At 43.5% G+C, this 16,731-nt stretch overlaps 1 protein-coding gene and 1 pseudogene across 2 annotated transcripts; both read left to right on the top strand.

Annotated features, from left to right (window-relative positions):
• Positions 1-2,891: 2,891 nt before the first annotated feature.
• On the top strand, positions 2,892-13,426 carry C3ar1 (complement C3a receptor 1). Of its 2 annotated transcripts, none has more exons than XM_005365173.2 (2): positions 2,892-3,075; positions 11,857-13,426. In XM_005365173.2, the coding sequence occupies exon 2, from the start codon at positions 11,865-11,867 to the stop codon at positions 13,302-13,304; it is 1,440 nt and encodes a 479-aa protein (XP_005365230.1). In that variant the 5' UTR covers positions 2,892-3,075; positions 11,857-11,864; the 3' UTR covers positions 13,305-13,426. The 2 variants fall into 2 exon arrangements, with proteins under 2 accessions (XP_005365230.1, XP_026643836.1); XM_026788035.1 differs by having other exon boundaries at positions 2,955-3,066.
• Positions 13,385-15,237, top strand: LOC101979618 (annotated as a pseudogene).
• The last annotated feature ends 1,494 nt before the right edge of the window (positions 15,238-16,731 follow it).

Below are 16,731 nucleotides of genomic sequence, written 5' to 3'. Positions count from 1 at the left end.
GGTGGGAGGAGGGGGAGGGAAATGGGAGGCTGGGAGGAGGTGGAAACTTGTTTTTTCTCCTTTTCTCAATAAAAAAAAGTTACCTCTAAAAAAAAAAAAAAAAAGAACATTCATTGCTTTTATAGAGGACCTGAGTTCACTTCCCAGCATCTTCACCCATCAGCTCACAACTACCTGTAACTCCATTCCCATGAGTATCTGGTGCCCTCTTCTGGCCTCCTTGGGCACTTGCACTCACATGCACAAACACACAGATGCCCACAAATATACAGAATTATAATTTAGATAAATCTAAGATCTGGAAAGATGTCTTAGCAGCTAAGAGCTCTGTCTACTCTTGCAGAAGACTGGGGTTCAATTCCCAGCATCTATATGGTAGCTCACAGCTCTATAAGTCTAGTTATAACTATAATCTATAACTTCATGGGATTCAATGCCCCCTCTGTACTCTGTAGACTCCAGGTGTACAAGTGGCAAACAAACATACATACATACGAAACAATCAAACACATAAAATAAAATTTTAAAAGGTTAAATAAAATAAATCTGTTCCAGAAACTTTAGTTTTCACTTTAATCCTTCTAATTTAATGTTTGACCATGGTAACGAGTTGTCTCAACAATATATATTTTATGTGAATATATATGTACACGTCTGAATATCCAACATATTGTAATACTCTTTTTGTATGCCTTCTGAATACCTTCATTATTCAATGTTTTCAAATACTGAGGGGGAAAAATACACACACACATATAAAAAAAAATATGTAATGAAACTGTGTACATTGTATATTGGCATAAAAATAAATTCTGATTTGTTCAGGGGAAGGTCAAGCCATAAAATTGCACAGCAATTATGTTACATCTTGTTCAAAACTACTTTAAAAAAAACGAATTTGTGCTGGGCAGTGGTGGCATATCCCTTTAATCCCAGCACTAGGGAGGCAGAGGTAGGCCTGTGAGTTTGAGGTCAGCCTGGTCTACAAGAGCTAGTTCCAGGACAGGCTCCAAAGCTACAGAGAAACCTTGTCTTGAAAAAAAAAAAGTATTTGTGCCAGGCGGTGGTGGTGCACATCTTTAACCCCAGCACTCAGGAGGCAGATCTCTGTGAGCTTGAGACCAGCTTGGTCTACAGAGCTAGTTTCAGGACAGCCATGGCAACACAGAAAAACCCTGTTTCATAAAACTAATATATATCCATATATATATAATAAAAACTAATATGTATCCATATATAATAAAAACTAATATGTATCCATATATAATAAAAACTAATATATACATATAATAAGAACTAATATATATCCATATATGTAATAAAAACTATTATATATACATATAATAAAAACTAATATATACATATATATAATTTATTATGCATATGCTGCGTTTCAGAAAAATATCAAGAAGAATTGGACACTAACCTATTAAAAGTGGCTATTCTAGAAGCAAAGTAGGAAATAAAAATCTTTCATATTTTCAACCTTTTTCTTCTTATTTTAGTATTATCTCAATTTATTTTTATATGTCCATACTATTCCAAGTATATAAAAAACAATATGGACACTAACCTATTAAAAGTGGCTATTCTAGAAGCAAAGTAGGAAATAAAAATACTTCATATTTTCATCCTTTTTCTTCATATTTTAGTATTATCTCAATTTTTTTATATGTCCATACTATTTCACGTATATAAAAAAAACAATAGAAATAACTTAAAGGATATTATACAACTCTCGCTTTTTTTTTTTCCTAAGATTTTCTGACTCAGTCATCCCAGATTATTTGCTGGCAAACAAGGAATGGAGCAAAGCTGTTCTGTGGATAAGTCGATCGGTGCTGACTGGAGCTTTTGTCACAGAAGAGCATATGTATTGAAATACATTCTATGTCGCTCCATAGAGAGAACCAAAATCGGCTTCGGTCACATGATACGACCCCGAGAATGATACGGGACATCTTCGTCTGCCTGCCTGAGTAGGGATCTCCCTTTGTAGCTCGTGCTGTCTGGAACGTGTGATCCTCCTGCCTCAGCACCCCAAGTGCCTGCTTTTCAGATGTGGGCCGCCATGCCGGATGGATGGGAAAGGATTCTTTACAGCAGGAATGCTCTTGGGACTCTGCTGTCACCTGGTGAAAACAACCTGGTGCCTGCAGGCTAGGCCACCCGAGCCGGCTGCGGTCTCACTTACCCCTGCCTCCGGCACAGCTTCTCGGTACTCAGCACCTGTCACCCACCTGTCACCTGCCTGTGCACTCGAGCCCTGTAATCATTTAGGGCTTGTTTACGTCTCACTTTTCCCAGATTGCCCCACCCCCATGAACATATCCACGCCCATTGCATTCCATTTTATTTCTACTTGTATGCAAAGTCTGTTCATATTACAGGTGTGTGTGTGTGTGTGTGTGTATGCTTGTGCTCACGCGTGTGTGTATACACACACACACACACACACACGAAGACAAAACTCTTACACATAAAACAAATAAATAAATCTTTTAAACCCCTCACTCTGTGGGACTGGAGAAATGGCTCAGAGGTTAAAAACACTTTTTACTCTGGACTGAGGACCCTCAGTTCCCAGCATCCACATGATGCTCCAGTTCCACGGGATCTAGTGTCCTCTTCTGGCTTCTGTGAGCACCCATATACATGTGGCACACACATACACAAGAATAAAATAAAACAAATTTAAAAGGAAAAAAATAAATAAAAACACCTCACTTCGTAGCCCAGGCAGGCCTGCCTGGAAATTTCTCGCCTCCAGCCTCAGCATTGAGAAGCTAGGATGCCAGGCTTCTGCAGAGACTGTCTGCAGTCCACTCCCAGCTTCTGTCCTTCTGCTTTTCTTATCTGAACCATTTAAGACGTGACTCACAGCCCTTCCTGTGAAGTCAGATAGATAGCAGTCTATCTGTTCCTGAGTTCCCTTTACCACGGGGAAGAAAGTGCTCAGCCGCTAGCCCGATGTACTTCATGACTTCATTTCAGCCAAGTGTGGGGACCAGACAGGATTTGTTGGTGACCGGCAGATCAGTACTGGAGCCCTCTGATTCCATCTCGGTGTGTTTGGTAAGAAAACTTAGATGACCCTGACGCCTTGGGCTTTGTTCAGCCTGCTATACTACTTATGTACAGTGGTTCCAAGTTCATTATCTTCTGTTTCCTTCTATTCTTGTCCTAAGATTTATATTTTTAGGGAGTCTTAACTGTGTAGTCTTGGCTGATCTGAAACTCACTACACAGACAAGGCTAGCCTTAAACTCACGGAGATGTCGATCCTGTCTCTGCCTCCTGAGTGCTGGGATTAAAGATGTGGACCATCATACCCGACTCTTGCCCTAGCTTTTATTTCTCCTGTCTTATCCCCATGTCTACTTTCTTTTACTAAATCCTATTCATTCTGTTTGTCTTTGCTTTTAAGATTTTCATTCCAAAAATAATGAATATTGTCATTCACTCCCTTCCATAAAATGACTGGTTTTTGGCCTCTGAGTCTGTTCCCATTAGTCTTGTTTCTCCACCCACTGTTCACAGGTCCACACATCATGTATATGGATATGCGTATGAATATACCTGTATGAGGATTCCCGTTCTGTCTCTGTTGCTAAATTTCCCTTCAGTTCTTTGAGCCCTTCCCTGGTACTGCTGGCTCTATCATCCTATAATTAGTAATTGATTTGGGAATCTGCTTCTCTTTACTCATCTCAGGTAAATTTTAGGCTCAGGATTTTAGATATCTTTATAATTACTACTGGCTAACTCAATACTAAAATCTTTTAAAAAAATAACTAATAATCTTAAATATAGAGGGTGTTTTTGTTTGGGGAGGGGTTTGGGTAACTGTGAACTGTGATTTTGCAATGATGACTTTTTTTTTTTTTGGATTTTCGAGACAGGGTTTCTCTGTGGCTTTGGAGCCTGTCCTGGAACCAGCTCTGTAGACCAGGCTGGTCTCCAACTCACAGAGATCCGCCTGCCTCTGCCTCCCAAGTGCTGGGATTAAAGGCGTGCGCCACCACGCAGTGATGACTTTTTAAGGCCTGACTTGCATCCACTTTCAAAGCAGATAACTTGTGCTATTTAAACGATAGCTCACAGCATAGAGCTCAGTTTCTCTCATATCAGGACCTTGCTGTTTTCAACTCCTGTTCTTTTAAGAGCACTGCCCACTTTCTCATCAAGACCGCGGTTTCTCAGCAATGTAATCCTTGCAGTAAAAAGAACATTGGCCTGTAGTTATTGCATGAAGCACCTGTGACCTTTCCTGTTGTGACCCTGACCCTGTGAGGGCCACCCAGTCCCTTGAGTTTCAGCATCAAAAACTGCAAAGTGAAGAGGGATGATTTCTGTGTGCTCGTTTGTTCCTAGCAATCTCTGACTGTTCTTCTCTCAGTATCTTATGAATCTGTGCATTAACGTTGGGACGGGACAATAGATCGGCAGTCTTACCATTCACATCAGGGACTAGAAGGATTTGGGGATCTGCGTAGAAAAAGACAGATAGGAAGATGGGAATCATTTCTCCTTTTTTATATTTTGTTGACTCATTATTTTAACTTCTGCTTATCGGGTAAGACTCTGTGGCAAACTTTGTCAAGCTCAGCAGAACAATTTCCAAATATCTGGACTTCCGCTAAAAAAAAAAAAAAAAGTAAAGTGCTGTTACATCCAGCAATAATTGAGAACTTAGAAACAAACAGAAATTAGAAGAGATAACATAGGAATAGGAATTAAGAAAGCTGTCTGGGTAAAAAATGAAAAGGCTCAGAACTAAAATTTTAAATGCAATTGAAAGCAAACAAGTTGAAACCTGGAAAGCAAGCGTCCTCCTGGTCATGGTGGTACATGCCTTGGGAGTCCAACGCCTGGTAGATTGAAGCAGAAGTTCCCCAGCTGGAGGCCAGCCTGGGCTATACAATCAGGCGAACAGGCATTTATAGATAGGTCTTATCATGGCTATCACACAGTTTAGGGTCACGATAAGGATTACAACACAAGATAAAATATGCCACCTCATAGAGCATATCAGAAAAGATCCAACCACACACTCATCCAGGCAAGGAAGAGACTGGAGAATCTTCAAGAGATTATAAGAGAATATTTCAGATAGAATGCATAGAGTTTAGTCTTGAGGAGTAAGTATTTTAACAGCTGGAAATGCAGTGTAGAGAAAGGAAAAAGCCACACAAGGGATATGATTCTAAACAGAAATCACTAGCCTCCATTTAGGAAAATGAAATGGCGTTGACTGGGAGGGCGTCACAGACCAGGAGGAGAGACAGATACGAACTGCATTGCGCAAGATAGAAAAACTGGTTCGGGTTTGAGTTCTCCATGCAATCTTAGCAGAGCAATAGGAACAGAAAACAAAATAAACCCAAACTCTGAAGAAGACAGTTAAGAATGATCTTTCAAGCCAGGCATTGTGGCTATGCCTCTAATCCCAGCTCTCAGGAAGCAGAAGCAGGTAGATCCTTGAGTTTGAAGCCAGCCTGGTCTACAGAGTGAGTTCCAGGACAGCCAGGACTGCTCTACAGAGAAACCCTGTCTCGAACAAACAAATGAGAATGATCACTGAGAAAAATAAACCCCAAACAAGCCATCGGCCTTGAAAGAGCAGCTGTGTTAAAGTTACGAACTAACACCCTGGCCGGGCGGTGATGGCACAGGCCTTTAATCCCAGCACTTTGGAGACAGAGACAGGTAGATCTCTGTGAGTTCAAGGCCAGCTAGGGTCTACAGAGTGAGTTCCAGAATCAATGCCCTAATGGGTGATATGGTTACAGCTTAGATCATTGTGGAGAAACCACTTATGAAAGATATTTAGGGTCTGGAGAGATGGCTCAGGGGTTAAGAGCACTAGCTGCTCTTCCAGAAGACCCGGGTTCAGTTCCCAGCACCCACATGACAGCTACTACTGTCTTAGCTCCAGTTCCAGAGTATCCAACACCCCGTTCTGCTCCATAAAATCCTGCATGCGTGTGGGGTACATAAGTTCACACAACCACACACACACACACACACACACACACACACACACAAAATAAGATGAAATAAATAATTAAAAACATGAAAACTTTAAAAAATATATTTAGGGAGTAAGTTGGAAAATAATTAGATAAAAACTTGATGTTCCTTAAATTACATCTTCCTGTGTCACCACTTCACTGAAATAGTAAGTCTAGAAAGTACTGTGTTACATCCGTGGCTGCTGTCCTGGGTGGCTTTCTCTCAAGCTAGTGTAATCTGGAAAGAGGAACCTCAGTTGAGAAATGCCTCCATCAGATTGACCCACAGACAACTCTGTGGGACATTTTATTGATTGCCGCTGATGTGGGAGGGTCTAGCCCACTGTCCTCACTGGCCAGATAGACGGTCCTGGGACACATAAAAAAACAGGGTGAACCTCTGTGAGAAGCAAGCAGTAAACAGTGTTCCTCCGCATTCCTCCGTGGCTGCTTCAGTCTCTGCCTCCAGGCCCCTTGCCTTCCCTCACTGGATTCTGACCTTGAATATATAAGAAATCAATCCTTTCCTCTCCAAGTTGCTTTTGGTCAGTGTTTTATTACAGCACTAGAAAGCAGAGAAAAACAGCTATAGTATTTAGATGCCCTCGAGGTAGAAGCAATCCAAATGTCTATTAGACAAATACGCTACACATGCACACTGGAACATCAAATTCATTGTTTTGAGACAGGCTCTTACTATGTAGCCCACACTGGCTTTGAACTGGTGGTGATACTTATGCCTTGTGACTGAGAATCTAGGCATTCACCAAGAGACACCTTTGGCCTTTAAACAAAAATCCTGACACATCTCATACTTGGAGAATGTTATCACAAGTGAAAGGACATAAAAAGCAAAAGACTGAGCTGAGCGTTTTGGCTCTTGCCTGTAATTCCACTACCTGAGAGGTTTAGGCAGGATTGCTGTTAGTTCAAGGCAAGCCTAGGTTATTGACTAAGACCCTCTGGTTCACACACACACACACACACACACACACACACACACACACGAACGGGAGGAAGGAAAGCAGGTAGCATATGACTTCACTTAAATTAAGTATATAATCAGCAAATTAAGTATATAAGCAGCAAAGTGTGGTGTTTGCCAGAACTGAGAGAGAGGTTTTTTTGTTTTGTTTTGTTATCTATCTATCTATCTATCTATCTATCTATCTATCTATCTATCTATCTATCTAAAGACAGGGTCTCTCTACGTAGCCCTGGCTGTCCTGGAACTCATTATGTAGACTAGGCTGACCTCAAACCCACAGAGATCCACTGGCCTCTGCCTCCTGAGTGCTGGGACTAAAGGCGTGAACTACCATGCCTGTCAAAAGTTGTTTAATGAGTAGAGAATTGTTTTTTATTAAATGAAAACATCTTGGAAATTAGTTGCAAAGAAACTAAGGTACTGGTGACTTGCATATTTGAAGTAGTTAATTAAGATAGTAAATTTTATGCTATATGTGTATTTCATCAACATTGGTTTTTAAATATGCATGATATAATTGAATTTTATCAAATTTTGTTTTGAAAAAATAATTTTAAAGATTTATTTATGATGTATACAGTGTTCTGTCTACATGTATGCCTGGGGGCCAGAAGAGGACACCAGATCTCATTACAGATTGTTGTGAGCCACCATGTGGTTGCTGGGAATTGAACTTCGGACATCTCGAAGAGCAGACAGTACTCTTAACCACTGACCCATCTCTCTCTAGCCCCTTGATTTTAAAATTTATATATGCATGAAAAAGACAGATATAAAGAAGCTTGAGTATAAGCTATGTGGAGTATGCTAGAACTGAGCCCCCAAAGTTGTTCTCTGACCTCCATGCACACACATGGCACACACACACATGGTATACACACACACACACACACACACACACACACTAAATAAATGAAATGACAATATGCAAAGGTTTTTTTAGGTTTATTATGTATACAGTGTTCTGCCTGTATGTATGCCTGCATGCCAGAAGAGGGTACCAGATCTCATTATAATGGTTGTCAGCCACCATGTGGTTGTTAGGAATTGAACTCATGACCTTTGGAAGAGTAGGCAGTGCTCTTAACCTCTAAGCCATCTCTCCAGCCCCCAATATGCAAAGTTTAACTTTTACATGCTGCTGTCAGTGTAGTGAAGTTTTCTAAAGTTCTTTGTTGACTTCACATTAGAGAGTGTCCACCTAGACGTTTTTGTTTATCTGCTCATTTAAACATCTGTTCCGTTTTAGTAGTGGACACTGGGCGATGGTGGTGCACGCCTTTAATCCCAGCACTCGGGAGGCAGAGATAGGCGGATCTTTGTGAGTTCGAGACCAGCCTGGTCTACAGAGCTAGTTCCAGGACAGGCTCCAAAGCCACAGAGAAACCCTGTCTCAAAAAAACCAAAAAAATAAAAATAAATAAATAAATACCTAGAGACAGATGTTGGGGTTCAACCTGAAGATCAGAGGAGCAAAGCGGCCAAGCCACTAGAGAGCCCTTACCTCTATGAACTCTTCAGAATGAAAGAGAGCTTGTTCCTGTCTCGTCCTGACTTATATTCCTCTCTAGTGCTGGGATTAAGGGCATGCACCACCACCGCTCGGTTTCTATGGCTGCCTAGTGTGGCTGTTGGGATTAGAGGTGTGTGCCACCACTGCCTGGCTGTATGGCTGACTTGTGTGGCTGTTTGTGTTCTATCTTCAGGCAAGTTTTATTTATTAAAATACAAATGAAATATCACTATGCACTGAGTGAAGAAAGAAGCTGTGTGTCGGGGACGAGTCTCAACAAAATCACCTCTTGCCAGGGTAGGGGTGTGGGGATTGAGAAATATTAGTAAAGAATACGAAGACGTGTGTGAAAATAATAAAACAGAAAAACCACAGAATAGTACCAGGAGGGAGTTCCAGTGAATACTGAAAATCCCCAAGTTTAATTTTCCATACACTTCTGTACTCCAATACCACAGGGGGAAGAAGACAAAGACCTGCTTTAACATGATACAAACTAGGACCGTTACTTGCTTCAAGACTTTGAGATATCAAGTCATTAGCATTCTGTTGTTTAGGGGGTGAACCCATCCTAGACCAAACCTGAGGCAGCCACTCCCAAGGTCAAACCTCCAGTTTCAAAAGAAGGGGCAGAAGTGTGCTTGAATTTCCTGACAATGGGTCAGCACGGAGTGGATCTAGCTGTTCGGGCCATCTTACGGCAAGAGAACCAAGTAGCCACATCCTGACTCAGGATGTACCCTGATTGCTATTAACAATTGAGCAACTTCATATTCTCTGACCTTCAGACAAGGTGGAAATAGGCTCACAGTTTTGGGCCTCCACAGCTGTGGAAATGAGGAACAGAACACGTCATGGCAAAGCTTGGTAGCAATTCCTGTCATACCAGCAAGTCAGAGGCAGGAGGACCACAGGTTCAAGTCAGTTTACGATACAGTCAGTTAGGGAAGTCAGTCGGTTTGGGCAACATGGATCGTGTGCCAGGAAGTCAAGGGGTGAGGCCTTAACTCAGGAGAGTGTGTTGCCCAGAGTATGCAGGCCCTAGGCTTGAATTGCAGTACTGGGTTAAAAACAACAAATATGGGCAGTGGTGGCGCACGCCTTTAATCCCAGCTCTCGCGAGGCAGAGGCAGGCAGATCTCTGTGAGGTCGAGAACAGCCTGGTCTACAGAGCTAGTTCCAGGACAGGCTCCAAAGCCACAGAGAAAGCCTGTCTTGAAAAACCAAAAAACAAACAAACAAAAAAAAAAAAACAAATAACAAAAGGGGGGGATTTTTAGTTGATGTGAACTTCCAAATGAAGTTATCTTTTTGATACACATTTAATTCAATATCATAGATTTGAAATCGCCTATCAGAGAATGCTGTTGAGTGTCTATTTTGGTGAAGGATTGCAAACCAGACTCCTGAGAGTCTCTGGCATTGAGGGGGACGTATCACCACATAAGGCCTCCTAAGAATACCTTTTTTTTTTTGTAGAAATTCTTTTTTTTTATTGAGAAAAGGAAAAAAAAACAAGTTTCCGCCTCCTCCCAGCCTCCCATTTCCTCCCCCTCCTCCCACCCTTCTCCCCCTCCCCCTACTCCTCTCCCCCTCCCTCTCCAGTCCAAAGAGCAGTCAGGGTTCCCTGCCCTGTGGAAAGTCCTAGGTCCTCCCCCCTCCGTCCATGTCTAGGAAGGTGAACATCCAAACTGGCTAGGCTCCCACAAAGCCAGAACATGAAGTAGGAACAAAACCCCATGCCATTGTCCTTGGCTTCTCATCAGCCCTCATTGTTCGCCATGTTCAGAGAGTCCGATTTTATCCCATGTTTTTTCACTCACAGTCCAGCTGGCCTTGGTGAGCTCCCAATAGATCAGCTCCACTGTCTCAGTGGGTGGGTGCACCCCTCGTGGTCCCAACTTCTTTGCTCATGTTCTCTCTCCTTCTGCTCCTCATTGGGACCTTGGGAGCTCAGTCCAGTGCTCCAGTGTGGGTCTCTGTCTCTATCTCCATCCATCACCAGATGAAGATTCTATGGTGATATGCAAGATATTCGTCAGTATTGCTATAGGATAGGGTCATTTCAGGTTCCCTATCCTCAGCTGCCCAAGGAACTAACTGGGGACATCGCCTTGGGCTCCTGGGAGCCACTCTAGGTTCAAGTCTCTTGCCAACCCTAAGGTGGCTCCCTTAACTAAGAATTGTGCTTCTGTGCTCCCCTATCCAACCTTACTTTATCCCAATCCTCCTTTTTCCCCAAGTTCCCCCCATCCTCCCCTTCTCCCTTTTCTCTCCCCATCTCCCCTTACCCCCATCCCACCCCACCCCCAAGATCCCAATTTTCTCCCCAGCAATTTTGTCTACTTCCCATAACCAAGAGGATAGCTATATGTTTTTCCTTGGGTTCACCTTCTTACTTAGCTTCTTTAGGTTCACCAATTGTAGACTCTGTGACCCTTATTTATGGCTAGAAACCAATTATGAGTGAGTACATCCCATGTTCATCTTTTTGGGTCTGGGTTACCTCACTCAGTATAGTGTTTTCTATTTCCATCCATTTGCATGCAAAATTCGAGAAGTCATTGTTTTTTACCACAGCGTAGTACTCTAATGTGTATATATTCCATACTTTCTTCATCCATTCTTCCATTGAAGGGCATCTAGGTTGTTTCCAGGTTCTGGCTATTACAAATAATACTGCTATGAACATAGTTGAACAAATGCTCTTGTCATATGATAGGGCATCTCTTGGGTATATTTCCAGGAGTGGAAGTACCCTACAACAGATGGGCACAGGAGATCGCTTCCTATGCATAACCCCAGCAGCACAGACATTAAGGGCAACATTGAATAAATGGGACCTACTAAAACTGAGAAGCAAAGGACACTGTCACTAAGACAAAAAGGCAACCTACTGACTGGGAGAAGATCTTCACCAACCCCGCAACTGACAAAGGTCTGATCTCCAAAATATATAGAGAACTCAGGAAACTAGACTTTAAAATGCTAATTAACCCAATTAAAAAATGGGGCACTGAACTGAACAGAGAATTCTCAGCAGATGAAGTTCAAATGGCCAAAAGACACTTAAGGTCATGCTCAACCTCCTTAGCGATCAGGGAAATGCAAATCAAAACAACTTTGAGATATCATCTTACACCCGTCAGAATGGCTAAAATCAAAAACTCCAATGATAGCCTTTGCTGGAGAGGCTGTGGAGGAAGGGGTACCCTCATCCATTGCTGGTGAGAATGCAATCTTGTGCAACCACTTTGGAAATCAGAGTTTCGGTTTCTCAAGAATACCTACTTTTACAAAGTTTCTATAAGCTTTAACATTTTCTTCATCTCTTTTTGCAGATTTGACAATGGAGTCTTTCTCTGCTGACACCAATTCAACTGACCCACACGCACCGCCTCCACTTAAAGCCGAACAAATCCTCTCTATGGTCATTCTCTGCCTCACGTGTCTACTGGGGCTGCCAGGCAACGGGCTGGTGCTTTGGGTGGCTGGCCTAAAGATGAAGCGGACGGTGAACACGGTTTGGTTTCTCCATCTCACGCTGGCCGATTTCATCTGCTGCCTTTCCTTGCCCCTCTCCCTGGCTAACCTGATTCTCCGAGGCTACTGGCCCTATGGCTTGTTCCTGTGCAAACTTATCCCATCCATCATCATCCTCAACATGTTTGCCAGTGTCTTCCTGCTTACGGCCATTAGCCTGGACCGCTGTCTGATGGTATACAAGCCAATCTGGTGCCAGAATCATCGGAATGTGAGAACAGCCTTCACCGTCTGTGGATGTGTTTGGGCGGTGGCCTTTGTGATGTGTGTACCAGTATTTATATACCGTGATCTACTCACTATAGACAATCACAGTATATGTACCTATAATTTTGATTCCCACGAAAATTTTGATTATTGGGACTACATGTATAAAGATCTACCAGAAAGCAATACTACTGACAACGCCACCGCTCAGCTAATAGGACAAACGGACGACAGATCAGAGCCTTCCTCTTTCCAAAAAAGTGATGACTGTCAGACAGCTGTCACGGCCCTCCAGTCACAAATATTCCAAAAACCTTCTGAAGATCCATTCCCTCTAGATTCAGCAAGACTATCTAGTGAACAAGGTCACAACAGTGTAAAACAGCCCCGTGTGCTCTTACCCACCATCCCCAGTGGGCTTCCTGTGGAAGATGACAGAACCGACACACACAACACCGACGCTTTTCTCTCTGCTCATACAGGGCTTTCCACTACTGCTTCTAGCAGTGACGTACCTCACCCTGATTTCTGGGATGACTATTCCACTCAGTTCACACACCGCAATCACAAGCCAATACCTCTGGTGGCAATAAACGTCACAAGGCTGGTGGTGGGCTTTCTGGTGCCCCTTTTCATCATGGTGGCTTGTTACAGCCTCATTGTCTTCCGAATGCGAAAATCCAACTTCACCAAGTCTCGGAGCAAAACCTTGCGGGTGGCCCTCGTGGTGGTGACTGTCTTTTTTGTCTGCTGGACTCCGTACCATATTGTTGGAGTCCTATTGCTGATTGCGGACCCAGAAACTCATTTGATGGAAGCCGCGTTATCCTGGGACCACATTTCCATCGCTTTAGCATATGCCAATAGTTGCTTCAACCCTTTCCTTTATGCCCTTTTGGGGAAGGACTTTAGGAAGAAAGCAAAACAGTCCATAAAGGGTGTTCTGGAGGCGGCCTTTAGTGAAGAGCTCACACACTCTACCAGCTGCACCCAGGACAAAGCCTCTTCAAGGAAAAACAATTTGAGTACAGATGTGTGAAGATGTGGAGTGGGGACCTAAGCAGATGCTCCCAGGTGAATACTGATGAAGGAAGACATGTTGAGCAGGACACTGACAGTCTGGTGGCCTCAGAGAGAGGGATCTGATTATTGACATCAGTATCATTTGGAAATATTAAAGATGCGAATTTTCAAGCCCCATCCCAGACTTGTTAACTCAGAATCCCTGGCCCATGGGGACCAGTGTTTTAACAGGCCCTCTTGGCTTCTGATTAACGTTAAGTTTTACCATTATTTGGCTTGGTCTACTCCTATCCCTAAATTGTGTGAGACGGATAACTTAATCATCCATTTTCAGTATTAATCTCTTTTTTTTAGCATCATCTAAATCATCTTTTAGTTTGCACGAAAAGCTGCTTTTATTGTCCTGAGTGAAAGATATTCCTTTATTGTATAGCTTTATAGTGATGATGGTAGTGGTGGTTTTCGTGGGGGGAAAATAAGACACAAAAAAAAGAAAAGCCTACAAAAGCAAAGAGTGGGCGCATGAGCAGTAGCTGTAGAGCCGGAAAGATGGCGGAGGAAGGAGAAAGAAAAAAGATCCCTTTGGTTCCAGAAAATCTCCTGAAAAAGAGGAAGGCTTATCAGGCCCTCAAAGCCACCCAGGCAAAGCAGGCAAGGAGGGAGGGAAAATCAAAACAGTTCAGGTTTAAGCGACTAGAGTCCTTCCTGCATGATTCCTGGCGGCAGAAGCGTGACATGGTACGAGTCCGGCGACTAGAGGTGAAGCCTCATGCACTGGAAGCGCCCGATAAACACTCCCTGGCCTTTGTCATGCGCATTGAAAGGATAGAAGGAGTGAGTTCTCTGGTACAGAACACCATAGCAAAACTTCGCCTGAAGAAATTGTTCAGTGGTGTCTTCATCAATGTCACCCCTCAGACTGTAAGAATGCTGCGTACAGTGGAGCCTTATGTGACCTGGGGATTTCCAAATCTGAAGTCTGTCCGGGAACTCATCTTGAAACGTGGACAAGCAAAGGTTAACAATAAGACTGTCCCTCTGACCGACAACACCGTGATTGAGGAGCACCTGGGGAGATTTGGTGTCATTTGCCTGGAAGACCTCATCCATGAAATTGCCTTCCCGGGGAAGCATTTCCGGGCAATCTCTTCATTCTTGTGCCCATTCCACCTCTCTGTGGCCCATCACGCTACCAAGAACAGAGTGGGGTTCCTCAAGGATATGGGCTCTCCTGGCTATCGGGGTGAACGCATCAATCAGCTCATCCGTCAGCTGAACTAAACTGGGACCAGGATTTCCAGAAGACAATGCATTGAAGTGTGCATTTGTTAATGAAAATTATCAATGTCTTCAAAGAAGACTATTTTCTGCCTTCAAAACCTGGAAGGAAGTGGTCGGCAGAAAGACAGCAGGGTGTGAGCATTGGAAACTTGAGCACAGCCCCGTGTCATGGAAGAGGATGTTCTCCACAGTGGCTGCCCCTGCCTCTGGATCAATGCAGGCCGTGGAGGAAAGAGTTGCCCTACTTTGTCCTGCCTGATATCTTGGTGTTTAATGTTGGGTGGGCAAATAATCCAAACACCCCTCCTGCCCCTTCCAGTTCTCGGAAGGCCATGGTCCAGACCCAGGGGCATACTGGAGTCTGGAAAAAAAAAGTCTTGTTTCTTATAAAAAAAAAAAAAAAAAAGCAAAGAGTGATGAGCTAGAGACTGGGACAGAATAGAAAAGCACCACATGTCTGCGACTTGAAACATCCTCGGATAATTCCAGGTGCCCATGACTACCCTAAAGGAACACAGGTATGAGTGAACACTTTCCTACCGTGCAGTGTTCTGGAAGCTGTGGTTTGGAGCGCTCTCTTCCCTGAGCATCCCACTTGTTCATAGAACCATCTATCTCCCTTGTTTTTTTTTTTTTTTCTTTTTTGTTTTGTTTTTCAAGACAGGGTTTCTCTGTGTGGCCCTGGCTGTTCTGGAACTATGTAGAGCAGGCTGGCCTCAAACTCAAAGACCCGCCTGCTTCTGCTTCCCTGAGTGCAGAGATTAAAGGCAATGTCCCATTGCTTAAGTTCCTGAAGTCCCTTTTTGTTTTCCACACAGGGTCTTACCATCTCCTGCTGGGGATGGAGGTATGCAGCACCCTGCCTGGCCCACTTCTTAGTCTTCCACATTAGACTTCGTGCCTCACGTAGAATAAAATAGATGCTTTTCTCCTCCTTCCAAACCCAAGTCTAACGGAAGGAGGAACACAACTCACTCCCAGGTCCCTGCACTCTGACGGCAACACCGCAGAAAGGTTTGAAACACGAGTCTAGGTACCTTGCGTGCCAAAAGAGCCAGGCGCACTCTCTGTGGAATTTTTTTTTTTTTTTTTTTTTTTTTTTTGGTTTTTCGAGACAGGGTTTCTCTGTGGTTTTGGAGCCTGTCCTGGAACTAGCTCTTGTAGACCAGGCTGGTCTCAAACTCACAGAGATCCGCCTGCCTCTGCCTCCCAAGTGCCGGGATTAAAGGCGTGCACCACCACCGCCAGGGCTCTGTGGAATTTTTTTTCAACTCAGTATTTACCTGGACCATGGTATTAGAAATATATGCTCCCAATTTTATTTTATTTTATTTTTTGGTTTTTCGAGACAGGGTTTCTCTGTAGCTTTGGAGCCTGTCCTGGAACTCCCTTGGTAGACCAGGCTGGCCTCGAACTCACAGAGATCCGCCTGCCTCTGCCTCCCGAGTGCTGGGATTACAGGCGTGCGCCACCACCGCCCGGCTATGCTCCCAATTTTAAAGGAACTGATGAATGATGGAATACAAGAGGCCTCTTTCTCCTATGCCCAGTAATTCCTGCCTCTCCCTCTTATCTCAAGAGAGCATCTTTGCAAGAGACCATCCTGACATTTACAGTGATGTGCCTAAGTCACAATGCGCTTACACCGCCGATTTCTGTAGATAGGATAAAATGGTTTTCATATTTTCATCCAACATCCCAGTGTTGACTAGTGAGTATTATACTTTAGTTTGTTCATGACCATCCGTTTTTCTTTTACTTTTTATTGTTAGGTTTTGTTGCCTTTTGAGCCAAGGTCTCTCTGTGTAGCCCAGGCTAGCCCCAGACTCACAGGTCTCTTGTTACACACACTCCCCCAGCTGACTACACAATTTTCTTTTCAACACGTTTCAAGAGCATCGCTTTTCTTGTCTTTTCCGTTTTTATATTAACGCACATTAACCCTCCACAGACGATTCATAGGACTGACCAATACCTGCATGCGGCACTCACGCCTCCAGCCCAGACTCTACCTCATGGTTATTCCCCTTTCTAGTTGACTTGGTTTTCTTAGACAAGGTCTCAAGAATCCCAGATGGCCTCAAAATTGCTATGCAAAGAGAATTTTGAGCTTCCAGTCTTCTTGCCTCCACCTCCACATGCAGGGATTAAAGGCATGGACC

Source organism: Microtus ochrogaster, unplaced genomic scaffold (assembly GCF_000317375.1).
Source record: "Microtus ochrogaster isolate Prairie Vole_2 unplaced genomic scaffold, MicOch1.0 UNK1, whole genome shotgun sequence".
Taxonomy (NCBI): Eukaryota; Metazoa; Chordata; class Mammalia; order Rodentia; family Cricetidae; genus Microtus; species Microtus ochrogaster.
Note: the sequence above shows the minus strand (reverse complement) of the source record. Positions and strands in the feature narration are given on the sequence as shown.